Source organism: Suricata suricatta, chromosome 3 (assembly GCF_006229205.1).
Source record: "Suricata suricatta isolate VVHF042 chromosome 3, meerkat_22Aug2017_6uvM2_HiC, whole genome shotgun sequence".
Lineage (NCBI taxonomy): Eukaryota > Metazoa > Chordata > Mammalia > Carnivora > Herpestidae > Suricata > Suricata suricatta.
In genome coordinates this window covers 140789123-140815660 of record NC_043702.1, presented here as the reverse complement: position 1 = coordinate 140815660, position 26538 = coordinate 140789123, and the positions used below count along the sequence as shown (strand labels likewise).

General features: G+C 46.6%; 2 protein-coding genes across 4 annotated transcripts; one reads left to right on the top strand and one right to left on the bottom strand.

The window, feature by feature from the left end:
• Positions 1–434: 434 nt before the first annotated feature.
• Positions 435–23365, top strand: TRAF3IP3 (TRAF3 interacting protein 3). Of its 3 annotated transcripts, none has more exons than XM_029935342.1 (16): positions 435–678; positions 4256–4662; positions 6512–6647; positions 6790–6853; positions 7110–7134; positions 7558–7587; positions 7681–7776; positions 13754–13825; positions 16212–16352; positions 16496–16633; positions 17894–18029; positions 18839–18901; positions 20344–20403; positions 21490–21626; positions 22388–22501; positions 23123–23365. In XM_029935342.1, the coding sequence occupies exons 2-16, from the start codon at positions 4315–4317 to the stop codon at positions 23213–23215; spliced, it is 1653 nt and encodes a 550-aa protein (XP_029791202.1). In that variant the 5' UTR covers positions 435–678; positions 4256–4314; the 3' UTR covers positions 23216–23365. The 3 variants fall into 3 exon arrangements, with proteins under 3 accessions (XP_029791202.1, XP_029791203.1, XP_029791204.1); XM_029935343.1 differs by having other exon boundaries at positions 22388–22509; XM_029935344.1 differs by lacking the exons at positions 21490–21626; positions 23123–23365 and having other exon boundaries at positions 22388–22475.
• On the bottom strand, positions 19880–24656 carry C3H1orf74 (chromosome 3 C1orf74 homolog). The gene has a single exon (XM_029935346.1). The coding sequence runs from the start codon at positions 24642–24644 to the stop codon at positions 23835–23837; it is 810 nt and encodes a 269-aa protein (XP_029791206.1). The 5' UTR covers positions 24645–24656; the 3' UTR covers positions 19880–23834.
• Between the last annotated feature and the right edge of the window lie 1882 nt (positions 24657–26538).

Genomic DNA, 26538 nt, shown 5'->3' with positions numbered 1-26538 from the left:
TTGAACCCAGGAACTGTGAGATCATACCTGAGCTGAAACCAAGAGTCAGATGCTCAACCGACTGAGCCACCCAGGCATCCCCAGAAAAGCAGAAACTCTTCACAACTCTTTAGGATTGGGAAGAGGTAGCCAGAGAAAAGAGAAAATCCTTACACAGAGAGCTACCTGATACACATGAAAACCTATACAGGGAACATCTCTTCTAGGTCAAAAAAGCATCTTCCCCCTCATCAAAACTGCAAGGTTTGGATGTGACCCTGAGTCCCATCTTTGTCCACTTCTAGAAAGGGATTTGATTTGAAAGCAACTGAGAGCTCACACTGATCCACTAGCAAGAGAAAGGGTGGCTGGGGTGCCCAAAGGTGGGAGGAGCTCCTGTGCCCAGCCCCAGAGGCCTCAAGGGCTCAGGGGCCCACTCAGATTGTGCCAGAGAGCAAGAGAGAGGAACTGGGGCAAGCAAGCATTGTGGCTTTGTCTGTTTCCTGTTTCAGCAAGGCTGCTGTGCAGAAAGAAAGACAGTACCAAGAAGGAAAATGCTAAGGGGGCCCAGAGCCATGAACTGACAGCTTACACTTGACTCAGCTACTGCCTCCTTGCCCCATCTGAGACCAGAGCCAAGATCTGCCCAGCAGGTGGAATGTTTTCCTGAGCTGCTTGGTTTGGAGCCTGGGACCCAAGGTAACTGAGAAGGTAGATGCTTTTGTGTCCAGGTTGGGGACCTCCAGCTCTGGGGTGGGGAAGGTGCTCTGTCATCCAAGCTTCCCTCTGCCAAAGGGGGAGATGCGGAAGCAGATGGATTAGTTTAAGAAGGTAGGGGGTGTGGGTAAGCAGGAAAGGGTGCTGCACTGGTTCCTGAGGGCACAAGCCATAGCACAGGGGTACGGCTTTGAACGCTCCTCTGCTCCATCCATTAGACTAGATTAGGAGTGAGTCAAATGGCTTAGGGTACAGGCTAGCCAGTGATGGGCATGAATTAAATGAGCTTTTACAGTTCCCTTCAAAGCAGGAGTCGCCCAGACAACAAGCTGCCCTTCGAGCACGTAGGTGCAGGCCTTTGCCTCCTCAGCTCGGGCTAGGCTCTGCACTAGGATGGTCAGACCTAGGCAGGAAGCCATTCATGGCACACACAGCCAGAAAGTAGGAGCAGAGACTTGGAAAGGCAGCAACAAGCCCCTGTCAGGTGAGGGCACCACCCTGACCTCTCCCTGAGGCAGGATGCCCTCAGTCACTACCACCTCCTCCCCAAGCTCCAATGGGACCTGTCATACTGCCAAGGGACACCCCACAGATGCCAGAAAGCCTGGGCAGTGGCCCCGTGACCTTTCTTTGAACCACACAGGGACCAGTTCCCTTTTCTTCCACAGCCTATCCCTGTCAGTCAGCCGTCCCACATGGCTTCTTGTGTTTAAGCAAATCAGAATAGTCAAAACATCCCAGAAAGCTGGACATGATTCCATTCAGCTGTGCGCACCGAATCCTACCGGGTGTGAGGGCTGGGGTGGTCTGAGAATGCTCTCTTCTCTGAGAAGCCATTTCTACTGCGTCTCCCTGCTGGGGCAATGGATCCCAGGGTCTGCCCCTCAGGAAGCAGAGCGAGACAGCGTGTTTTGAAGCGAACTGGCGCGCTGGTGTAGCCAGCCTGGCAGAGTCTGGGGGAAGACCTTACCTCTGGCTCCGTCTCCTCCCCCACAGACCTTTCCTCCTCATGACAGGAAGGTGGGAGGATTCTTCATAATCACAGGCTTTGCTTCCTCTACAAAGCCTGCGGATTACAGGGACGGGACCTAGCGGCCCACGTTTTAATGGCGGGACACAGGCACACAGATTCTTCACCCCACCTCTTCTTTGCCTTTCTGCCAGCCTAATTGAGAAGGCACTTGTGCCCAGACCACAGAGAAGTCCTTTTTCCTTGCAGAGGTCCGAGGAACCAGAGCAGTAAATATGATTTCAACCCGAGGCCAGCATCCCCTCCATGTGGTAAACAGCACCCCTTCAAAGAGAAAAGGGTGGGAGACGGAAGGATGAGGCATTCTTGGTCCTGCACTGCTAGTCTAGCTGGAGGCGCTGGTCTTATGGCACCGAGTCTTTAATAGCCAAGATCAGCAAGAAAGGAGTAATAATCATCCTGGTTTAGTATTGTAGAAAGCTAACATTTATTGTGCCAGATGATTGATGTGCATTTTCACTTTAATTCTTATAACCTTACAAGGGAAGCTGTGGCCCCATTTTATAAATGAAAAGACTAAGACTTAGAGATGCATAATAGCTTTTCTAATAGCACAGCGGTAGTGGGTGACAGAGCCAGGATATGAATCCACACAGCCTGAGTCCAGAGCCAGGGCTCCCCGCCTCCCCCATCGAAGGCAGAATACCTATCTATACCACAAGCATAGATTCTGGACATGGAGTTCACCTGTACATAATCCATTCAGTCATTTACAGCTTAATATGAATGAGCCTTTTGGATCCTGTTCTAAGGTTTAGATAACGGAGGTAGCAGGTGGGAAGTCAGGGACCGCCTACAGAGTGGGAATGAGAAGAAAAGCCTAAAGAGAAAAGCCACCTAGGGATGGGACGAGGGAACAAGCCCTGAGAACCTCACAGTCCTGCCTGGGGTCTGCACTGCCCACAGCTGGAGGATGCCCCTCCAAGCCTGGAGAGTCAGGCATTTGACAACATGCCAGGTTTGACCTTGTAAGGCCCCTCTCCTGGAGTGAGACCGCCCCACCCACGAATGACCCCAGGGAACCAGCGGTATGATCCGAGAGAGAGCAAGCATCCTGCAGAGAATTCTGGACTGAGCCAGATGGGCAGCAAAGTTCCAATCAAAGAACAGAGAGGCTGCTACCTGTTGAGTCTGTTTGGCCTATAAATAAACCCAACGAGCCAGAGCTGGCAATTGCCTGCTGGTCAGTGAAGCTGAGATGCCCCTCTGGCCTCCCCAGGAACTGGGTTTCCGGATCGTGGGTAGTGAAGTCGTAGGACAGAGAGGAGAAGTGGCAGCCGGAGTCCCTCTTCCTCCGTCAGCCACGGGCTGACTGCTGTGATCAGTGGAGGCAAGGCGCAGAATTTCCGGTTCTCAGGACCAGCTGAGCCAAGTCCAGCCCCAATTCAGCGAGGCTCCCAGAGAGGGTTCTAGGAGAATAAACAAATTTGCAGAAGGTAGGTGATGGAGGGTAGGAAAGAGAGAGAAGGACACAGAGAAGGAAGAAAGAGTTGAGTTGGGGGTTCTGTGAATAGCAGGTAGGACCATGTCAAGGGGCAACAAGTGTGGCTTCTACACCAAGCCTGGTTCCCTGGGGACTTGACGGCACTGTTTGCAGTTGTTTCCTTCTTGTGTGTAATAGCCTTGTTGAGGTGTAATTCATGTGGTTGCTGGTTTTGATGGTACAGTCTGTGTTCGGGCTGAGGAGAGCTGACCTGGTGGCATACTTAGCCCTAACAGAGAGGAGATTCTAAAACATGGAACCTTCGGTGTGGAGAGTTATTGAGCCGGAAGTTCTGAAATGGGTTTCGGTCAACACTGGACAGGTCACAGGTACTCAGCTGATACTGGTTTGAGTTGATCTGCTCCTGTGGCCCAGAGCCCAGTCCTGGGTTGGAAGTGGGTCCCAGTGGACCAGTGTCAGGACTTCATGACTGGAGAAATTAGGGTGAGCTTTCCCTCCCTTCCTCCCTCCTGGCCATGCCCAGGACCAGGCTCAGAAGCTAGTCACTAAGGGTCAAAAAGACAGCCAGTGGGTGCTGGTCACAGGACTAGCCACACCTTGGGGGGGGGGTTTGGTTATCCCTCTGGGACTTGATAAGAGTCACTCACCTATTTTTGCAACAACTTGGGCCAAGAGAACAATAAAGAAGCTGGTTTTACTTTTTGATTGGCAAATAGGGAGCCAGTTTACCTGGTTCTCTAGAAGTCACAATCTGCTATCTAAAAGGCTATACACAGATGACAATTTTTATCAATTAGTCCTGGCTTAGAGACAGGGTGAGATCAAGGAAGGTCAAGGAAGAAGTGGCAGCCAGAGAGATCTTTGCACTTTGCAGAGGGAGAAACATAGGCCAGAGGAAAGCAGAAATTAGTGTGGAGCCAGGACCCAGGAGTCCTGACTCCCAGTTTGACACCATCGCCTCCCCAGTTTTTAACCCACATCCATGGGACACTGTGCTATTTCTGCCCCCTGGTCCCAGGAGATAGTCATTTTTTTCTGCCCATCTTCTGACCCCTCCCCTTCTCCTCCCTCTTGGCATTTGGCAGACCCAGGCAGCTATTCCAGGAACTGGAAGCCAAGCACAACAGGTGCTCAGGAGGTCATCATGATCAGCCTGGACCCCAGGCCTTCCCCTGGCTTGGCCCGGTGGGCTGAGAGCTATGAGGCCAAGTGTGAGCGCCGGCAAGAGACCCGTGAAAGCCGCCGTTGCCGCCCCAATGTGACCACTTGCCGCCAGGTGGGGAAGGCACTGAGGACCCAGCAGAGAGAGCAGCTCCGGAGAGCACGACAACAGGAGTTCTTCAGGAGGAGGAATCTGCAGGTGGAGGAGAAAGGCAAGGCACAGAGCCCCAGGGCCAAGGAGCGCGGTCCCTCGAGGCAGCCAGGCCAGCCAACTGACCTCAAGGAGCCCTTGTCTTTGGCCAACAGGATCTCCTCCTCCCCCCAGCAGCAGGTGGGTCATGTCAAGGGACACACTTCTCTGGAGGGCGGCAGGCACATGGGTGGGCTCAAGGTCACTAAAAAGCATTTTAAATTAAGCTCCTTCTTCCTCAATCATATATTAGTCTCCCTTAGCCACTTACTCATTCAGAGATTTTTGTTGTTTGGGTCTTTGTTTGTTTAACTATTTTTTGTTTTACATTTGCCTTTTAGGTAAGAAAAAATAATTTAAAAAACAAGTCCATTGCTAATTCCCAGTTATCAGTTCAAATTTAGGCCATCTATACATATCTTTTAAAGCATTCATTCATCCAGCATTCCACAAATATTTACTGAATGCTCACTGTATGCCAGGGACACAGGCCCCTCTTCTTGATGCCCCCTCTCAGAAACACACACACACCCCTCTCCTGTTGCCCCCACCTACATTTTCTCTTTCACTGGGTCCGTTCTATTTGTACTGAATTCACTCAGTGAACGTCTTGTCTGGTCCAGTAAGCTGTCTCTGTCTTCTCCAGGCCACCCCTGCTCTCTGTGGTCCTTATGAGGTTATAAATCCTCTAAGATTGTGTAATAATACTTAGAGAACCCATCCTTCTGGCCTGGGAAGGAGCGGTGCTGGCAAAAATCAGGGTACGCCGAGATGATCTCAGCCAGCAAACCATCTGTGTCTCCCTAGTCATGTTGTGAGCATGTTGACAGCAGGGTCTGCTGTATTCCCTGGAAGTGCCTGGCCTGGTTCCCTACCCAGAGTTTCAGAAGCTCAGTCAGGGCTTCTTAACCAGTGGATCTGTTAGCCACAACAGAAGGTGCTGTTCACAAAAATGATCCTTGAGCCCAATTGTAAAATAAAACCAACTGTGTACTTTCTAAGGCAAGAAGGTTTCTGAAAGCTTTTCATTAAAAAAAAAAAAAAGTTTTTAAGAAGAAAAAGAACAAAAACACACTTAACTAAAAAACTTTCCCTATGCCTATTGGTAATTTAAGGTTTTACTGAGATTGAGTCAGTCTACGTGGTTGGATACCACAGGCATTTCTTAGCCTTTTAGTGTTCTGTTACAATCAAAGAATTTTTGAGTTTGTATAAGGAAAATTTAAAAAGAGTAGACTAGAGGGACACTTGGGTGGCTCAATCAGTTAAGTATTTGACTGGTTAAGGTCATGGTCTCATGGTTCATGAGATCAAGCCCCGTGTCAGGCTTGGCACTGATAGTACAGAGCCTGCTTGGGATTCTTTCTCTCTCCCTCTCTCTCTACCTCTCCCTCGCTCATGCTTATTCTCTCTTTCTGTCTCAAAATAAATAAATATACTTTAAAAAAAGAAGAAAAAAAAAGAGCAGACTAGATTGTGATGGCTACTACCACACCCTCCCCTCCACCTCCCTGCTCTACCTTCTCTTCACACAAAACCTCAGCAGTGTTTAGGCTATTACTGATAGGAAGAAAGCCATCTCTCTGACATGGAATGGGTCTGGGAGATCATCCACATTACACACACTCATTACACAAACAGGAGACCAAGACGTAGTAGAAAAGGCAGGATTTAACCCAGACCTCCTCACTCTCAGACCAGTCCATACTGGCAGTGTAAATAGCTGAAACCAAAGTAGATCAGGAATTCTAGAGAATAAAAGCAGAGACAAGCCCAGCTCCCCATTTGCCTGGTCTGGGGAGGATGATATCCACCAGCAAGGACAAGGGAGGGCGGGAGCAAGGACAACTTTGTAGTTTTTTGAAGGTTGGAATGGGTTACTTTGGCTTTCTAGATCTGAAACTTGATCACTGTTCATCTTTCTACACTCGGCTGAAGAATCTTGCTTTAAGAAGCTCTAGGCTTTCACCATCCCCTACTTGCTTTCCAGGTGCCAGAGACCAGCTCTGAGGCCTTACCAACCAAGTGTCCTCACCCTCCTTCATGCACCTGGAGGGATCTCTCCCAGGCTGGGGGCCTTTCGCCACAGAACTCTTCCATCAAGAAGACACCCATATACCACCGTGGTAAGAGCTGAGCCTCCATCCCTCACTAGGGCCTGCAGAAAATGTTGCAACAGCAGGCTCAGCTTGCTGGCAGTGTAGAGGCCCTCTCCCTTCCCACTTCCTCCTCCACGGGTTCTGAATCACCTTATCCTCCATCGCTCAGGCACGCAGACAAAGGCAGAAGAAGCCCAGCCAACAATTAAGAATGATGCCAGTCAGCAAACCAAGTGAGTACTTCCATGTGCCCCCAGCTTCCTTACACTCCATCCATTCCTCTCTTATAAGCTTTGCTTGAACCCACACCTAGTGTGTGGAGGAGCACGATGAACTTCTATGTCCACCTTAATGGAGAGTAAGGAAGACCTTCCCTACCCTACTGGCTCTTCAGAAGAGACAAGAGAAGGCACTGACCCACTGCCTCCTATGTGCTTTTTTTCTTTGATCCATTGTCTTTTTATTTTATTTCTTTTCTTCTCTTCCCAGTTATGGAGTTGCAGTTCTAGATAAGGTAAGAAAATCCTCACTTTGAAGGGGTTGACTCAGTTGGTGTATTAACTCTTCCAAGTTCTGACATTCTGGAATTCTATGGTAAATACAGCTGGGATGGAGGGCCACCTTCTTCCTGGATGAGCAAAGACACAGGGGCCTGGAGGGACTCTGAGCCAAGGAAGAAATTTACTCAACACAAGCCAGTCCTGGCTCTAGTTCCATGTTCCAGGATATCAGGGAACATAGAGTCTTCCTTCTTTTTTTTTTTTTTTAAGTTTTTTTAAGCTTATTTGTTTTGAGAGAGAGAGAGAGAGGGAGAGCACAAGCAGGAAAGGAGCAGAAAAGAGAATCCCAAGCAGGTTCCACACTGTCAGTGTAGAGTCTGAGGTGGGGCTCAGGTACCTCTGGAGTCTTCCTGAATAGCCTTTTTATTTCTCTCTAGGAAATCATCCAACTTTCTGAGTACCTCAAAGTGAGTAACATGTGACCTCTCCCCTCAGTTCCTCCACCCTTCTACTCCTTCTCCCTCCAGGTTAGTCTTACCTTCCTGCATTTTTCCCCCCAGGAGGCCCTCCAAAGGGAACTGGTTCTAAAACAGAAAATGGTAATTCTCCAAGACCTACTGTCCACTCTGATAAGGGCTTCTGACAGCTCTTGGAAGGTAAGGGAATGAAGTCTTGGTTTGAACAAAGCTTAAGGGCTTAAGGGTTTAAGCTTAAGGCCATCTAATTCTTCTTTCCACACCACCCCAGCAAGAGAAGGGGTTTTCTCACTACTGAAGAGGCAAGGGCGGGGGGGGGGGGGGGCTGAGACCTAAAGGGCAAACATGTTACATACATGGGAGAGCTCAGCTAAATCCAGGGCCACGAGCTGCGGTAATACTGCTCCACACCCAGGGAAGACCCAGAACCAAAACGGGAAAGAATTCCTATGTTTTAATATGTTGAAAGAATAGGAGGAAGCTCCCAATATAGTCGCTATTGCTGACTGTGATAAATGTCAACTATTTTTATATGGGATTCACACTAATATTAACGCTAAGCCTTCATGCACCTACTATTCAGCTTAGACATCAATGTCAGAGTGCTAGGGGACCTTAGAGATCACATAATCTAAGTTTTCTCATTTTACCAATGAGGAAACTGAGTGTCAGAGAGGTCAAGTGACTTGCCCAAAGTCACATTGCAAGTTAAAGGCAGAACTAAAACTAAAATTCAGACCTCCTTATTTTAGTCCATCCATTCAACAAATATTCATAGCCTATGTTCTCTGTACTAAGCACTGGAAATAATGAGATTAATTAGTCAGGGTTCCTGCTTTTAGAAAGCTTATAGTTTCATCAGGGAGACAATGAAAAATAATGCAGAAATAAATGTTTTCAGGATATAATAGCACACAAGAAGAAAGGAATGACTCCAGAGAAGAGAACCAGGGAAATATTTATAGTTACATGAGTATTTTCCAGACAAATGTGGAAGTGGGAACTATATTCTAGGTTGGAAATATAGCACAAGCAAAGACCCAGAGGCATGATATAGTCTAATGCAATGGATCTTCAACTTTTTAATCTCAAGACTGCTTTATCCTCTTTAAAAAGTGTATTGAAAGCCCCAAAGAACTGTTTCTATTTACCATATTAGGATTTACTATATTAGAAATGAAAATAGGAATCTCAAAATATGAATAAATTTTAAAACCAAAATAGTAAGCCATTACATGTGAATCTAAATTACATATTTTTATGAAAGATAACCATATTTTTCAAAAACATAGTAAGAGGAGTAGCATCATTTTATACCATTGCAAATCTTTTTAAAGTCTGAACAGAAGACAGCTAGATTCACATATTTTCTTCCGCATTCTATCTGTTGCAATACATTGTTTTGGTTGAAGCGTGGGAAGGCAAACCCAGACTCAATAGATACATAGTTGAAAAAGGGAAGACCTCATAGAACCAGTGAAAAGGTCTCAGGGATTCCCAGGAGTCCTCAGACACCACATTGAAACCCCCTAGACTATACTATGTTCAGGGAGCTATGCCACTGGGGCATAAATCCCCCAGTACAAAGAGAATGCACAGACTCATGAGCCTCCGTGCACGTCTAACCCCAAGGCGTAGATGGCTTGTATTTAGACAGAGAGATGGAATGAGAGAGTATGGAACAAAATTGAGAAGTTTACAGTGATATAAAAGAGATTTCCTACGCTTAGTCCTCCTTCCTACATATCATTGTACAGGATTTAAGTGTATGTGTTTTGGGGCTCCTGGTGGTTAAGGAAGGTCGTTTGCATCAGCAGAGCAGGAGCCTGAGACAGACAGCTGTGCATGCCAGGTGGTTTCCGGTGCTGCACTAATTTGAGATCATCTCATTTATTCAACACACATTTGATTAAGTTTCAACTATGTGCTGAGCCCTGTGCTCCAGGGACAAAAAGTAGGGTTCTTGCTCTTGAGGAGCTCGTACATCAGCCAGGAAGAGAGAGACACATAGTAAATAACACAAATACAGTGTGACAAAGCCAATAACAGAAGTTTCTATAAAGTGACACAGATGAAGGAGAAGGGGGCAGAAATTACTCTGCGTGAGGTGGAACAGGGTAGGCTCCAAAGGAAAGGGATCACTTTAGTTGGGCCTGGAAGGATGCATCGTCTACCAGTTGCAGAAGTAGGAATGATGATGGGGAAGAAAAAGCAGAAAGGAAAGGGGATTTAAGGCAGAGGAACCAGAATGATTATAAGGCCTCTGCGTAACAAGCAGTTGGGTGCAGTTGAGTTGGGCTGAAATGAAGGAATCGTGTATGAGGAGTTCTGAAGACTTGAATTATGAAGGTATGTCAAACTTAAATTACATAGAGCCTGTTTCCTAAAGGAAAAGCATATGTGTCACAGGTCCATGTGAACACACACTATCCCCAGTGTGAGAAACGCTGCTCCAGGTGGTCAGCAGGGTAGCGCTGGGAGGGCGCTGCTTTCAGGTTGAGAGTCCTACACTTAGCAAGATTCCGTCCATCCTCACAAGCAGCTCAGTCAGGAGCTGCGGAGTTGTGATCGCCTCGGCAGCACACGGGCTGAAACAGTTGCCAAACTGAGCTGAGAATGAATGATCTGATCTGTGTTTCGAAATGGTCTCTGACAACAGTGAGGACCTGGGCTCCGGGTGGGTGTGGAAGGCGAGAAATCACCGGTGACGTGTGAGGCGGTGAGGCGCAGTCAGAACCCACGTCGCTGGAACTCAGCAGGGACGGGACACTCTTCCCAGGGCACCTCAGCGGGCAGTTTCACTCCACACTGAGCGGGCAGGAGAGCAGAAGCTCCTCGGGTTGTGGTTCTCTCCCTCCTGTCTTCCCGCCTCTCTGCACACCCTCCCTTCTTTTCTCACTCCTCCCCACTGACACCCTAGCTTCCTGTTTTTAACAAAAATAGTCAGATTTGTCAGTTAAGGGTTCTTGCTTCCCCCAAAACAAAATCATCAAGCCCTCCACCCCTGCCATGGAGGCCTCAGCCTGGATGAAAGGACAGCCCCAGACTGCGGTATTTGGGAAAATACCAATTGGAGGAATGTGACCCAAACGGGGACTTTGACATTCAGCCCAGTTCAGACCTTTTATTTTTTCCATTTGGCCTCCATGTCTTGAATCTCCCAGCTTCACACGCAGAGAAGCCCACGGCAAACCCTGCGCGAGCCCCAGGAATGAGTTCCCTGCATTGCCTCCACCTCCAAGCTAACTCTGGGCCTGCTGGATGTGATGGGGTCTGGGGCACTGCTGATACTCCTGAGCTTGGTCCAACCTTCAGCGGGGAGATGGTTTGGGCAGTTGAGAAAGCAGGCTCTCAGTATTGGGCAATATCAAAACAGGAGCAAGACACAGTTGGGTTTTAAGTTCTGCAAAGTGGAAACGAGATCTTGAGATGACAGCACAGCAGGGGATTGGCTGCAAGCCCTAAGTAACCTCTGCTAGAGCACAGATGAGCTGTGGGCTGGCGCTTCTGTGGTGTGGTGGTAAGGTTTCTGGAGAACAGATCAGAGGCCGGGGAAAGCCAAGCAGAAGAAGGAGCTGAAGCCCTCAGACCAGCACCAGGTGTGTATGGCCTCTACCTTGTTCCCTTTTCCAATTGGGGGTACCATGGTCTCTGACCCCTGGGCTCCCGGTCTGGGGGTGGGGAGCAATTGCCAAGAAAAACGTCCACAGTAGGCCTGTTAAGGGTGCTTCTTCCCACATATTGTACCATTGGGTTTCATGTCGGGGTAACTGGGACTCAGACCAGGAAACTACATGCCCCATTTGCAACAACTTGGCTACAACTTTCTTCCCTGCCTCAGGGAGTCTGGGAAGGTGGAGCTGTGGACGAGATTTTTTTCAATCCCCAGACTTGGGTGGCCCTTCCTCCCCACTGAAGGGGCTATCCTGAATTTTCTTTTATTGCATTATGAATGGAAAAGTAATCTGGGGAACGTCTAAAATACAAAAACAGTTGAAAGAGGCAAAATATCAGATTAAAACCACAGTAAGGAAAGAGAGAGGAGCTACCCAAAAAGGGAGGAGATGGGGGAAAATGTAAGGATGTAATGTTTTTGGCTTCTATGTTTTCTTTCTAAACTACAGCAAGATAAACCTTAAACTTGGTGGGTTTGATTATATTCTGCCATAGCAAGAGTTTAGACACAGGAAAATGCAGAGATATGAACCAGGAAACAGGGGTGCAGGAGTTGCTTTCAGGACCTGTGGACTGACAGTAAAAAGGACACTCAGGGGAATGCAGCCCTTTAACCAATTACTCCAAAGTCCAGAGCAATAGAAGTCTGTGTCCATCTCTTTTATCCGTCCCAAAGCCCTGTGGTTACTGTAGATACCAAATCCTGGCCTCTCAGCTCTCACACGAGACATTATGAAAAACATTAATACCAGGAGACACTTTGAAAATTTGTTTTTGGCAAAGCCTTTTGCTTTTGCAAGGCCCAGCTGAGTAATACAGGAAGCAGAAAGGGTGGGGGCGCCCCCTGGCTCCCAGGGTTAGAAGAATCAGCCAAACAAGATCAAAACAGGAGCTGGCCACTTCCTGCCAACCCCCACGGTGCCCTGAAACCCATAGAGGGGGACAGACCTCAAAACTGAGTCCCCTCCTCTGCACCCAGCCCATTAGAGACTAGAAACATAATGAGGATTCCAAACACCCAAGCCACCTGAGAGTGGCCATGGCATCTCAGGCCCTTAGAGAAATGTAATTTCTAGACCTGACAAGTGTCCTGCAAGGCCTCATGGTGGAAAAAAAAAAAAAACAAAAAAAAAAAAAACCAGAAAAAGGATATGAAAACTGGTTATTGCTAGAGACCCACAGCCTTTCCTCTGGGAAACCAGTTCTCATTGATGGCACCCTCCCTTCATCCTGATCCTCTCACAAACTTAAGTCAGACTCAGGACTTGAAGAACAAAACCCCGCCGTGGTAAAAAGAGGCAACTACAGGTGGAGGAAAGAACAAAACAGCAAGGAGGTTGTTTGCTACTCAGCTAAAATACTGAAAAATTGAGAAACAGATGAGGCTCTTCCTGCCTGCTTTTCCCCACCCCCATCCTTGAGATGAGCATCCCTCTTGGAATGTCCAAAATGCCATGAAACTGACCCCACTTGTGTGTGGCTTTCTGGGAAGCCCTTTATTCACCACCGCCACCACTACCACCCCACACACAGACATATACACACCCTGCCTTGCTTGATCTCTCTCCTCCATGTCCTGCTTTCTTAAGAATTTCTCATCTTGAGTCCAGTGTGTGTGTGTGTGTGTGTGTGTGTGTGTTAGGGAAAGGAGGGAGGCAAGGGAGGTGCTAGTTTGTTAGGGCTGCTAATAACAAAATACCACAGTCTGGGTGGCTTAACCAGAAGAAATTTATTTTATCACAATTCTGGAAGCTAGAAGTCTAAAATCAAGGTGTTGACATGGTTGGTTTCTCTTGAAGCCTCTCTCCTTGGCTTGCAAATGGCTGTCTTCTCCTGTGTTCTCTTCGCTTCTTATGAGGACACCCCAGTCGTAGTGGATTAGGGCCCACCCTAATGACCTTGTTTTAACTTAATTATCTCTTTAATTCCAAATACAGTCACATTCTAAGGTGCTGGGAGTTAGGATGTTAACGTATACATCTGGGGGGAGGAGAGAGCGAAGGCGCACACAGTTCAGCCGCTGATGGAGATAAGGAAGGGAATGTGGAGGCCTCTTTAGTCTTACTGGCCTATACTTTAGAAGTAAAGATCCTTGTACATGACTGAGGGGGTGAGGAATACAGACGTGCCTAAACAGACAGGAGAGAAAGGTGATGAGGAAAGAAAAGAAGAGCTTAGAAGATTTCCTTCAAGTGAACTACTATGATACATTGAGCCATTGGATAGAAGACCTCAAGGTACAGAGAAGACTTGGGGCCAGTCTGATTCTTCCTTCTCCTATTCCAGAGACAGAAGAAAAGATCCTCTTCTACCCAAACATCCTTTGACATCCTTCTTCCTCCCTACCTCCTGAAAGAGTTCACTTCCACAAACATTGCTTGAGTGCAGACCATGTTCTAGGCACTAAGCTGGGAAAACAGAAGAAAACTCTTTGTATGCTATATTTTGGTCCAGACTAATTAACTCATCCCATTTGCTCCAGGGCCAGCTTAATGAAGACAAACTGAAGTGCAAATTGAGATCTTTAGAAAACCAGCTGTACACCTGTACCCAGGTAAGCATTCTGGAGGACACTTTCAGCCAAGGACTCTAGAATTAAAGGAGAATGCTTGAATCTTGATCCTACACTCTAGAAAGAACATCTGACAAAGATGAATGTACCCACTCCTACTCATCCAGTTCTGGCTTTGCCATTTTCATTTTGGTCCCCAATCTACCCTCTTCTCCTTTTTCCCCCCTGGTGTCCTTCCCTTTGTACCCTGAGAAGGAACCCCAAAACCAGAGAAGCCTTAAGAATACCTGGAACTGTAGGGAGAAGCCCTTGGTAAAGATTCACAGAATCCACATAGACCTTCACAGGTCCCAATCTTTGGACAGAAGTGTTGGATATTATAGATCTAACAAACTAATTTCCATTCCATGAGCAACTTCTGTCTAGTAGCAATCCCTGGAAGAAAGCAAAAGGCTATGACTCTTGGCTTTTCTATGGCATTGTTTCCCATCTTCAGTAAACTCTCCATTGACCTGCTCTTGGATTACAAGAGATAGAAATGACAAGTGGTGGGATGTCAGAGAAGAGAATGTGGTGAAGCATGTGGAGTTAGAAAGATAAGATGGATGGTTGGGGTCTTGTGGGGGAACAGAGTTTATATACAGGTTTGCTAACCCACACCTTTTATTTTTCAGTATGGCCTGTTTTGTCAGACTATTATTAACTAAATAATGCCAACAAAGCTCTTAAAATACCAACATATAATCCAGAATGCCAGTCTCTTGATTTTCAATCTGGGGGCGGGGGGAGCAGGGTAAAGCTGGCCAGCATGGTTAAATCCACTAACTGGGACATACCCATGTATGACCTCACCCAGTAGCTCCTGGATCTGGCTTCTAATGAAAATTCCAGGAACATAAGACCCACTCACATTTAAATCCAAATTTTCAGATGATCCCAAAGCTAAATGGAAATGATTTCATATTGATCCCTAAATTTGCATTATCTGGACTGCTGTTTATACAGTGGGGTAACCCAGAATTGACAGTAAAAGCTTCCTGGCTTCCCCAGAATCACAGGGCAAGAAGATGAAAGGGATGAGGAGGGCAAGACCCTAAGTGAGTTTGCAAAGCTGCTCTCTTTTTAAATCCTGAAACCAATTTTTTTTAATGCAGATATATTCATTTAAAAACACTGAGAATATTGGAGATTGTTCAGATCTCTGAAACTACAAACATTTGAAATAAAGCGGGGGCGTGCACCTGGGTGGCTCAGTAGGTTAAGCATCCAAATTCAGCTCAGGTCATGATCTCAACAGCTTGTGGGTTTGAGCCCTGCACTTGGCACTGTGTTGACATTTCAGAGCCTGGAACCTGTTCCAGATGCTGTGTCTACGTCTCTCTCTGCCCCACCCCCACTTGTGCATGCTCTCTCTCTCTCTTTCTTTTTCTCTCTCAAAAATAAATAAACATTAAAAAACTTAAAATAATAAAAACAAATAAAAAAAATTTTTTAAAAGCTTACTTTCTAACCTGAAGGAGTTTACAATCCCATAAGGGAGAAAGAAGCGTCAATAGTGTGGGAAAATAGAGATGTACAGGGGATACTATGTGAACACTAAGAAAAGCGACCTAACCCTTGATGTGTTGGGGGATAGGGGTGATTGGTCAAGATCTATCAGACCTTATATGATTCTTGAACTGAACCATGAGTAGAGGTTAACCAGATGAAAAGGGTAGGTTCATAATGTATATGGACAAAAGCACAGTGCTTAGGGGATCTGCAAGCAATTCAGCTTGGGTAGAAGTAGCATAGAATCAGAGTTTGAGCTTATAGGTAGGAGCCATGCCAAGGAATTTGGACCTGATCCTTAGTCGCTGAGAGATTTAAAATAGGGAATGACATGATCAGCCACAAGGCTTGAAGACAGAGAAAATATGGCATTGACCCATAGAGTCTGAACTAAGGAGGTAACAGGATGTATGGAGAAGACAGATATGACCTGTTAAAGAGTTTGATTTGACAAAGCTAAAGGGATGACTGGTTACTGGGAGAAAATGAGAGAAATCAAGGATGACTCCCTGGTCTCAGGCCTGGTAGACTAAGCAGGTGATAATGTTGGCCACTGAGATAAGAAACTCAGGAGAAAGGCAGTTGAGAAAGATGATTCTGCTTTGGAAATGTTAGATTTAAGACACCCCTGGAAGGTGAGGGGATGCTCACCACACCCAGAGTACTGTGTGTTGTTACCCTGCTCAGCTCTTTCACCACCTGGGCCCCTCTCTCTGCGCCCCTATGTGAACACTAAGAAAAGCGAAGAAGGTCCACCAGATTACTGGTATCTCTGCTCTGGGGGCAAGGACCCAATTCCTTTCATTTCTCTATCCCAGCTCAGGGTTCAGCACACAGAAGCTCAATATGTATTTGTTGAATTGCATCAAATTTACAGAAATACTCCCCTTGGGGAATGAAAAAGGTGTTGTTGGAGATGGAAGACCAGAAAAACAGCTACGAGCAGAAAGCCAAGGAGTCACTGCAGAAAGTGCTGGAGGAGAAAATGAGCGCAGAGCAGCAACTGCAGAGCGCACAGGTATGGACACGCTGTGTACTCCTTGGGGCTAGGGACCCCCGGTGCGGGGGAGGGAGGCCTCTGGGCAGCAGGGGAGCTGGCCTGCAGGACTCCCTGGAACCCCAGAGGCACCCTCCACTTACTCCTCTTGTCTGACTCCCCAGAGGTCCCTGGCTCTGGCCGAGCAGAAGTGTGAGGAGTGGAGGAGCCAGTACGAAGCCCTGAAGGAGGATTGGAAGAGCCTGGGGGCCCAGCACACCGAGCTGGAGAGCCAACTCCATGTGCTTCAGTCCAAACTGCAGGTACCAGGCTCTGGGGCTGGGATGCGGGGAGAGAAGGCGGGACTTACGGAGGCAGTGATGGCAGTGAGAGAGGCTGCTGGTGAGATGGGGGTTCCAAAGGCAGCTGGGAGCATCTGGCTTTCAGTTCCTCACTCACTGGCCACTTTGTATCTGACTCACTGCAGGGGCCCTGAGATCTTAATTGTGAGCTCAGCCAGGATGTCTGCCCTGCTGATGCAAATGAATTAAGTGTTCACTGAATAACACCATCCAAATGCAAAGAGCTGGACTGGAACATTCATCAGCCTACTGTCCGCCCACTCTCTGCACCTCATCCCACCACAGCATCTGGTTCAGAACAAAGGTCACTAATTTACTTATAGGCTGAGTATTAACTAACATCCCGCCAATGTGATTTTTAAGTAATTACTGTAGACCCTCGGCATTCTCAAGGGTTCCATCATTTCTAATCTGTGTTACCTTATAAAAATTTAACTAATCTCCTAAGCCTCAGTTTCCGCATCTCCAAAAGGAGGCTAATAATAGTACCTCAACTATTTATTGGGATTGTTGAACAATTAGGTCAGGTAATCCATACAAAGCACTTAGCTCCAAGCCTGGCACATACCAGTGATTTTTTCCACAGATTTTACTGACTGGGTTTGAAATTTTGAAGACCCACATCAAAAATTTACCTTTATAATTTAACTGAAGCAGGAACCTGAATGGCCAAACTAATACGACAGGTCATGTGAGTCTTACTGAAGGTGTGGACCCAGCTGGCCAGGGTCCACATCCCCACATTTGTTGTTTCTTCCTCCTATCGCCTACTTATTCTCTCTCACTCGTGAACCGTGAGATCATGACTTGAGCCGAAGTCAGACGCTTAACTGACTGAGATACCCAGGCTCCCCCATGAAGGTCTTTTTGTTTTTAACCTTAATTCTTTGAGAAAAGTGACCCTACCAAAGAAAGAAAATTGACAGTGTTAGAATAAGAAGTAAAGACAATGTGAAGACACCTAGAAAAGTGATGATTTGGTGTTCTTTAACTTGAGTATTACTCAAATGAGTCCCTTGTGACTCATTAGATAGGAAAATCTAATGCATTTGTTTAAATGTGAGAAATAGAGCAAAAGGAAGGGGAAAAAAAAATCCCAAATTTTCCAATTCCCCAATGTTCCTATCTCTAACATTCTAGTTTTCCTCTTCCGTGGGGTCTGTTCCCAACCTCTACCCCAGCACTGACCTGCTTCGGGGTCGACCCTCCTCCTCCTTACAGGGAGCAGACAGTAGAGACTTACAGATGAACCAGGCTCTGCGACTTCTGGAGAATGAGCACCAGGAACTGCAGGCCAAGATTGAACACCTGCAGGGGGACAGAGACCTGCACAGCTCGGACACCCAGCATCTACAAGGTACCCTTCTCCCCAGAGGCCTCTGGCTCGGTGAGCCCAAGTGAGTCCAAGAAAGGAAGCTGGAGGGGAAGGCTTCAGTCTTTGGTTGGCTTTGTGATTTCATTTGACCTGGAGAGACAGGCAAAGCTCTTTTAATCATCCAAGACTGAAAATTAATCCATCTGCACTAGTAGATCTTGTAGTTATCAGCTTGCTTTTCTGGCCCATCCCTCCGAGCCACATCGCAGCACTCATACTTCAGTCACATGTGCCAAGGCTGCATTTCTAATTTGAAAGGGAAAGTCAGTTGAAACGCAAGGCGCAGTGAAGGTTTCCCTCACAGCATCTATGTCAGCTGAGAGGACCGAATCGTATGCAAATAAAACTTTTAATTTTTTTTTACTATTTTATTTATTTTTGATACAGAGAGAGACAGAGCATGAGAGGGGGAGGGGCAGAGAGAGGAGACACAGAACCAGAAGCAGCTCCAGGATCTGAGCTAGCTGTCAGCACAGAGCCTGACACGGGGCTCGAACCCACGAACGTGAGATCTGACCTGAGCCGAAGTCGGAGGTTTAACCGACTGAGCCACCCAGGCACCCCTGCAAATAAAACTTTTAATTCAACCTGATGTTGTCGATGCTGATGAAGTCCAAGGCACTTGGGATCTGGTTCACCTGTCTCAGAAGTAGGACAAGTAGAAGAAAGCAATTTCCACTTGACACACAGGAGGCTAGAGACCGGAAAGCACCTACTAAGTCCCATTCTCCGGTGTCAGGTTCATGAAGTCTTAGGTTCGTCTATTTCAGCTTGCATTATTTCATTTCCAGATCAACTGAAGAGGTCAGAGGAAGAGAAACTCACCCTGGTGGCCCAAGTACAGCAGCTGCAGAGTAAGTTCCCTTTCCAGATCCTCAAGTAGCACAGCTGGCTCTTTGGTGCTCCCGGGGCTCCTGCCGCACAAAGGGCTTTGAGACCCAGTCTTGGACATATCCTCTACCTTTGTGCATTTTCAAACCTTCTTGGGAATTAAGAGGTCATTTACATAGCTCTTCACAAGTTAATATTAGCATTGTGTTTTTGTTTTCTACTTTTCTCCTTCGATGTCAATGACAACCACATGAATTTCTCCCAGTATTGCCATTTCCTTTGGTGTTCTTAAAAACAATGGGTTTTCTAAGCCAGTTATTTGATATATTGTAACTTATTAAATATGTGAATAGGTCATATAGACTTCTGTCACTAGGAATAGTTCAGAAAATCAGCTCACACTACATATGCCTCAGTCCATTTCAAAACTACCTGTTGGGGCCAAAGAGAAACAGGGACTTTTCAGGAGAAAAGTAGGCCACTGCTGAAAAGCTGGATAACCTGATTCAATGCATAGCTCTGCAGGCTGCCCACCGCCTTAACCTCTGCCACTCCAACAGAGTTTTCTGCAATGCATAGTAAAAGAGAAAGGCAACCAGCAGTAGATGCGGAGCACCTACAGAGCAGAAGCTGAACGGACAAGGAGTCACTTCAAAATCATGCATTTATTCAATACTTATCTACTGAGTCCCTACCAAGCACTTTAGACATCCACACTGAGGATACAGCACTGAACAGAACTGACACAGCTCCTTCCCTAACGAAGCCTAAGCTCTATAATAAAGTATGGAGTTTCTACAAACAAATAAGTATGTGTCAGGTGTAATAACTGCTATGGAGAAAAATAAAGCAGGTTAAAGAGAAAACAGTTGCTATTTCATACAGGGTCATCCTAGAAAGTCTTTCTTCTAAGGTAACATTTAAGCAGAGACTTAAAGGTAAAGACATGCAAGGAAGAGACATAAGGACAATGTATTCATAACAAAATGCCATACACTGGGTGACTTTAGAAAACAGAAATTTATTTTGTTCAGGAAGCTAGAGGTCCAAGGTCAAGGTGTTGCCAGGGCTGATTCCTTCTGAGGGTTGTGAGGATAGGATCTGTTCCAGGCTACTTTCCCTGGCTTTGAGATCACCTTCTTCACCCTATGTTTCTTCGTATGTCTTCTGTCTATGCGTCTCTGTGTTGAAATGCCCCCTTCCTACAAGGACACCAGTCATGTGAGATTAGGGTCCATTCTGATCCTAAAGTTCTTGATTTTCTCTGTAAAAAAACCTATCTCCAAATCAGGTCACATTCTGAGGTACTAGGAGTTAGGACTCCCCCCATGAATTTGGGGGTACACAATTCAACCAATAATAGACGGGAACACCTTGAATAATTAAGGTTTGTAGCAAAGTTCTGAGAAGACACTGTTTACAGCCAATACGCTAGTACAGACAAGTTCCTTGTGTTTTCCCGCAGGTCTGCTTCAGAGTCAATCTTTACAGCTTCAAGAACAGGAGAAACTCTTAACAAAGAAAGGTCAGCAAACTTACTTCCACAAATTCTAAGATATTGGTCTTTTCTTGCCTGCCTAGAGGCAGAGGGATGGACTACATGACCTCTTGGAGCCCCATGCAGTTCTAGGAGTCTGTTAGGTCAGGGATCTAGCGGAGCTTTTTAAGGACTGATCACTGGCTTTGAGAACACTTTAACTAGTCAGCCTCCTATCCTGAGAGGTACATAAACTGTGAAAAGAGTTTCTACTCTCTCTGAAAACATGTCTGTGTTGAACATTTCAATAAATTGATTTTGAACTCAGGATTTAATGTCAATTTTTACACTTGACTTTCCAAATCACATCCCAATTCCACACCTCCACACCATGCTACATGCCAACAGTCATCTCACTCCTAGCCCTCAAGAGTCTGCTGCCTTAACTCCCTGAGAAGAATTCATCATGTATCTGGAGGGTGGGGGACAAAAGTTCTCATGCATCCACTACAAGTGGTCTTTTGTTTGCTCACCACAATCACCACATAAATATAAGGCAGAAAGTATTATACCCACATAACACAAGCAAGAAAATGAAAGTCTACGGTCATAAAAACTAATGATGCAGCTAAGATAACAATCCAGAATTTCTAACTTCTAGTTCAGTGCTCTTTTCACAAATACTAAGATGGCCACGTGGCTCAGAAATCATCTTTAACCACAAGAAGATAAATTCTATATGACAGCCATTCTCATTGACTTTGAAATAAGGACAGAAAGGGAAAGGGGTTAGTTCTATTGAAGCATCCAACAAACCTACCAGAAATACAACAAAAGAAATTGGATTAGTAAGTATTCTCTAAAAATATCTGCCATTAAACGGGACTAGGGACACAAAGGAAAGTAAAAGACCAACCCTGCCCCCAAGCGGCTCAAATTCCAGCTCTGGGTCAAGGCTGAGCAGGGTCCCAATGGGAGAAAGTCAGAAAATTCTACTCCATGCAGTCTAGTCAGGGACAGGACCTCCCATGTTCCCTCCCCACTCTTTCCCTCCCTCCAGGCATCTCTCAGTGACAGGGCCCTTCCTCAGAAGTGTGGACGGCAGTATCACTGAGAATCTGGCTGCTTTTTTAGATCAGGCTTTGCCTGTGTGGAATCCAAAGCCCTCCCATAAGGAAGTGGAACCTGAGGGTACAGGGAAGGAGAAAGAATGGGATTTCAGAGACCAGCTGCAAAAGAAGACTTTGCAGCTCCAGGCCAAGGAAAAGGAGGTGAGACGGTGACCTCAAGAGAGTGAGGGGCTCATACCACAATGGTAGGCAAAACTGCTGGGAGGCAGCCAGGGAGCAGAGATTTCAAAGTTTAAATTGTGATCGGATGCCAGCAAGTATTCATTTATTTTTATAGAGATAAAATGTCTTTGCTTTCAGGCTAACTTGTCAATCTTTTTCTTCTTCATTTATACCAATCATTATGCAGGGTTTTATTAGTTACCTTTTGTAAAGTCAACATAAACTCAAACACATTTAATAAACATATTAACTCCTCAGACTTTGTCCTATATAGAGTTAACTTAAAACTTTATACGATGTCTTTTAAGTAACAAACTCTTTCCATCTACGTACTCAGAAACTTACATATTCCCAGAAGTATTCACATGCAGCTCAACTAGGTCCCGATGCAGAGGTTTGTACTAAGACCACTCCCAGGTCTTTTGTGCTATAAGGACTTCATTTTTTCGTGTCCCCATTTACAAAGCACTTGCACATACACAATCATATGAAAGCACTGACATGTATAATATATATTATCATATCCTTTATAATCAATCATTTAAATGAAAACGTTCCAGGAAAACGAAGTAAGACAGCCAGAAGACAAACTGAAATCTCTGAGTAAAGGCTGGGAAGGGAGGATGATGGTAAAAATTCCAAGTGAACGAAGGGGTAACTCACAGAGGACCCTCTCCCCAACCTGGGCTCTGTCCCAGAAGGAACTAGTGGTGATGATGTTGGTGGTATTCTCCCCCCAGTGCAAAGAACTGCATTTGGAATTAGACAACCTCAGTGACGAGTACCTCTCCTGCCTGCGTAAGCTGCAGCACTGCCGAGAAGAGCTGAGCCAGAGCCCACAGCCGCCTCCCAGAGTAAGAAGGTCTATCCTCTCATATCGCCCTGAATGATGGTGAAACAGGCCCTCCTTCAGCCAAAGCTTGCAGACAGTTTATCAGACCATGCCAATGTCAGGCAGCCTGTTCCATTCAGCTTGGTTCATATACTTGAGTGTCGGGGCAGTATTACAAATGTCAGGAAACACTTGCTCATCCATCCAAGCCTAATTTTCATGGAACTCTTGAACTGAAGGGAGAGACCTTCTATTAACTAAAGTATGAAATGGTGTTCTTTTAGCCTATTATGAGCTAGTGGCGAGAGTAAGGAGAGCAAAAGTACTATGGGATACGAATAGAGAATAGTATAATTTTGCTGAGTTACTGTCCATCCTTGATTACTCTAACCAGTATTTAAGTATCTGGGTATGGTTCCCTAGGCAAGTGATCCTGGCTTAGGGACCAATGACCAGCAGTAAAGTGGTCTTATCCCAAAGGAAGTGACCAAATGAGAGAGACAGTGATAGAAAAAGATTTTTCTTCTTTACTGACCCAAGGTTTTCCACCGGGCTGGAATGGGAAGAAGGAAGGTTATTTTTGTCTGTATCTTCTCCAAACAACCCACAGCCTCTTTCTCTTTCTCTCCTTCCCTCCTCACAGAGGCAATGTGGCCAATGGCTCTCAATGCTGATGATAATGATTGCTATAGCGCTGGCAGTGTTCCTGGCCAACAAGAACAGCCTGATGATCTGAATCACCTAGGACAGCTACTTGGGTGAAAATCTGAAGCAAGACATTAAAAAAACTCAGAATGTTTATATACTTTAAAGTGTGAGTTTTCCCACAGAGATTTCTGACTTATTTTTTTAACCTACTGAAAAATAAACTTCACCTTACAGTTTCTGTTCCTCCAAACTCTTAGTTTACCCCTGAATGACACATCACATCACAAACATGACATTAGAGTGTCCTGGACTACTCTCCCTAGTCTGATTCAGTTGGTGGTGTATAAACTTCCCCAGTCTTCTACTTTCTGGCAGACACTACCCACTCGGGCAGGTATATTTACAACTCCCACACAAGAATAGACTACGTGACTTCCACCACCCTTCACCACAATCTTTCTTCTATCCCCTATCCAGTGAAAAATGAACAGACATCTCAGCTAAGTCCAGAGGACTCCCTAGTATAGAAATGGCATATACAACCAATACCACTATCACCTATTCCCATGCCCACTGAGATGTGGACAACTGATTACAGAAATTTTCTCTAGTTTTCTCAAGATGCTCAGAAGAGGTCATTGAGACGCCATTCCTAAGACAGAGCTGATCATTTACTGAGAATCTTCTACATGAGAGAGGAGTTGAAGTCAGAGAGCCACAGCTGGCAGTGTGACTATCTCAGAGGAGATCCTCAAGTCAGTGAAGTCATTCTGAGTCCTACACCGAGTTCTAAGGTCCTTCTCCCAAGTGTTTAGAATCTCCCTCAGGGCTGGGAACAAGCTGTCTGGGACACTAAAGGAATAGAGCAAGACTGGGGAGTGACCAAGCAGCCATGAGACCTGGGCAGTGAAAACCCGTAGTGGGGTCAGGGCTAAGCAGTTGTCCTCTCCCTGGTCCAGATGAAAGGTATATGGAACAGGATAGCCCAGGAGGATCCCAAACACAGTACAGAGATTCCAATCTGAAGAACGAAGTCTGCTGCAGGAGACTTCCAGGGATAAGTCCCTCTGCAGCCCTTGCAAATGTGTGATGATCTCAACCGTTACGGCCTTCAAATCCTGAAGTTGGTCCAGGGAGCAAATAGAAGGGTTAGGTTGGGAGCTGGAAACATCCACAAAGGCTATGGCACCAAGCAGTACCTGCTCCAAGTGCTGACATACATGCTCAGGACGGACAATCAGGCTGTTTTCTCCAATCTCAAGGATGTGAAGTCCCTTGGTCAGGAAGCCCAAGCCCTGCAACTCCTCCAGATAGCTCTGGAGCTCTGATGTCCCTGCACAATTGTAATCATAGAGCAGGGCTGGCTTCAGTCCCCGGGCCACAGCCAGCACCTCTCCAGCTAGGTGAAGGCAGACGGCTGGGGGTGGGGCCCGTCTCTTTCCCATGCCCAGGGTCTGCTGAGCCGCTGCCACCAGCATCTGAGGACTTGGTGTTGACATGGCATCTGGAAGCAACATCAAGCATGGCCTCCTTACCTAGCCACAGTTCCCTCCCCTGGACCGCATCTGCAAGCTCCAGTCACTTGAGGAAGGGCCTAAAAACAAAGCAGTAGCAGGGGATTATTAACATCTGCCAGCTACGCATCAAGAAACCTGCCAACAGCCTCCCCCTAAGTTTTACAGCATCTTCCAAATATCTTTTCGTCCCTTCCTCTGCTTTGAAATGCTAATACAGAACCGGCAAGACGGGATCTCCAATCGTACCTCATTTCTATGGCAAACTTAGTCTCCCTTAGTCTTAGTCATGTGTCTTTCAGGCCTCATGGCTAGATTTATATTCTCTCTGATTTCTTCTAAATTTTACCTGTTGTAAATTACTCTCTTGGATTCAAACCTTAAGGAGTTTGGGGCAGAGGGGTGGCAGGGCTGTCTTTGGCAAAATTATGGGCATTTCACCTGAATTTCCACTTCCGAGATAGAGTTCTAAGTTCCAAATGCCCTCTTTCCACTGCCAGCTTCCTCTTACCTTCCCAGTAACTAGGAATAGCGGACTGATTAAACTAATATAAACAAGAATGTGGACTTACAACCACTGCACCTCAAGACGTAAGAGTAAATAAATAGAACGTGTGAGAACTGCAGGAGGGCAGTATTTTACTTTTGCGGGCCCCGCCCTCCCCTCCGGCGGATGTCGACGGACCCGCGGAAGACAGGCTGACTCCAATCCCCACATCCTGTCCTGAGCATACTATGGTGATTTGTCAAATGAGGCGGGTCTCTTTACACACGTACTTTCTGCTTCCACTTCCGCTGCGGGTTCGCAGGCTCAGAAACGCCTTCCAGTTTCATGCGAGCTGTCGAGAAGAGGCCGAACACCTTGCGCTCCGCCGCAACACTGGAAATCCCCTTCAACGCGCTAGATTCCGAGTCTGCGAAACCGGCCTACTACGCATGCCTGACACAAGCCCTCCTGCCGCTTTCCGTGACGTCATCCATTCCACTCCCGCGCCACGCGTTAGAACCTCTGGCAAGGCTGTGCCGGAAGGGCAGGTGCCTGAGCCCAGGCCCTTTCCGGCCAGACGGAAGCCGGCCCCGCCCCCCGGAGTAGGAACGGGGAGGGGCAGAAGCGCACGAAAGAAGGCGGGACCTGGTGACACTGGTAGCAGCTGTCCTCACGTGGCTTCGTGTCGTGCCCTGCCTGTGTGTGCCTGTCTAGGAGGCCCGAGGAGGGCACGCAGCGCGAAAACACCCCTAGATTTGTGTCTGGAGAAACGGGCTTCCCCCTCCAAACGAAGCCTATTCCGTGACAAGCGACACCTGTGTGTGGCGCTGCAACGTTGGTTGTCTACTGGGACCTCCCTAAATCCTAAATTTGAGAGGCTGAATTCCTAGAAGTGGCTGCACAAGTGCTTTCCTGCCCAAGATTTGTCATCTCTAAGCAGGGTGTGAAGGGCATGAGTATTACTCTGAACAAAAAGGTGCGCCTGGCAGGATTCTAGACACTGGCGCTATTACAGTGTAATAGACAAAAAGCCCCCCTTCACGGAGCTCAAGTTTGAGGCACTCAGTTTCCTGACTTCACATGAGAAATGAGCAGAGATGCAGAGGCTTTTCAATCTGCTCAGGAAGAAGAAAAATGTGATTTCACTGAAGTATTAACTCTTCTGACTGCCAGCTAAGAATTTCTTGAGAATGCCCATCTGAGGAAATGGCACAGACTTCCTACGAGGGCAGGACAGACGCAGAGGGAACTGCACTGGAGGTTCTTCAGACGGCGAAGAGAGGCAACTATGGAGTAAAGGTGGGCCTGCCAGCATGTAGGAACCCCAAAGCTAACGCTGGCCCTTAGCTCAGAGGGAGTAAGAAACAGACTAGAAACTAATTTGAGGATTTTTCCTTCGCCATATTTATT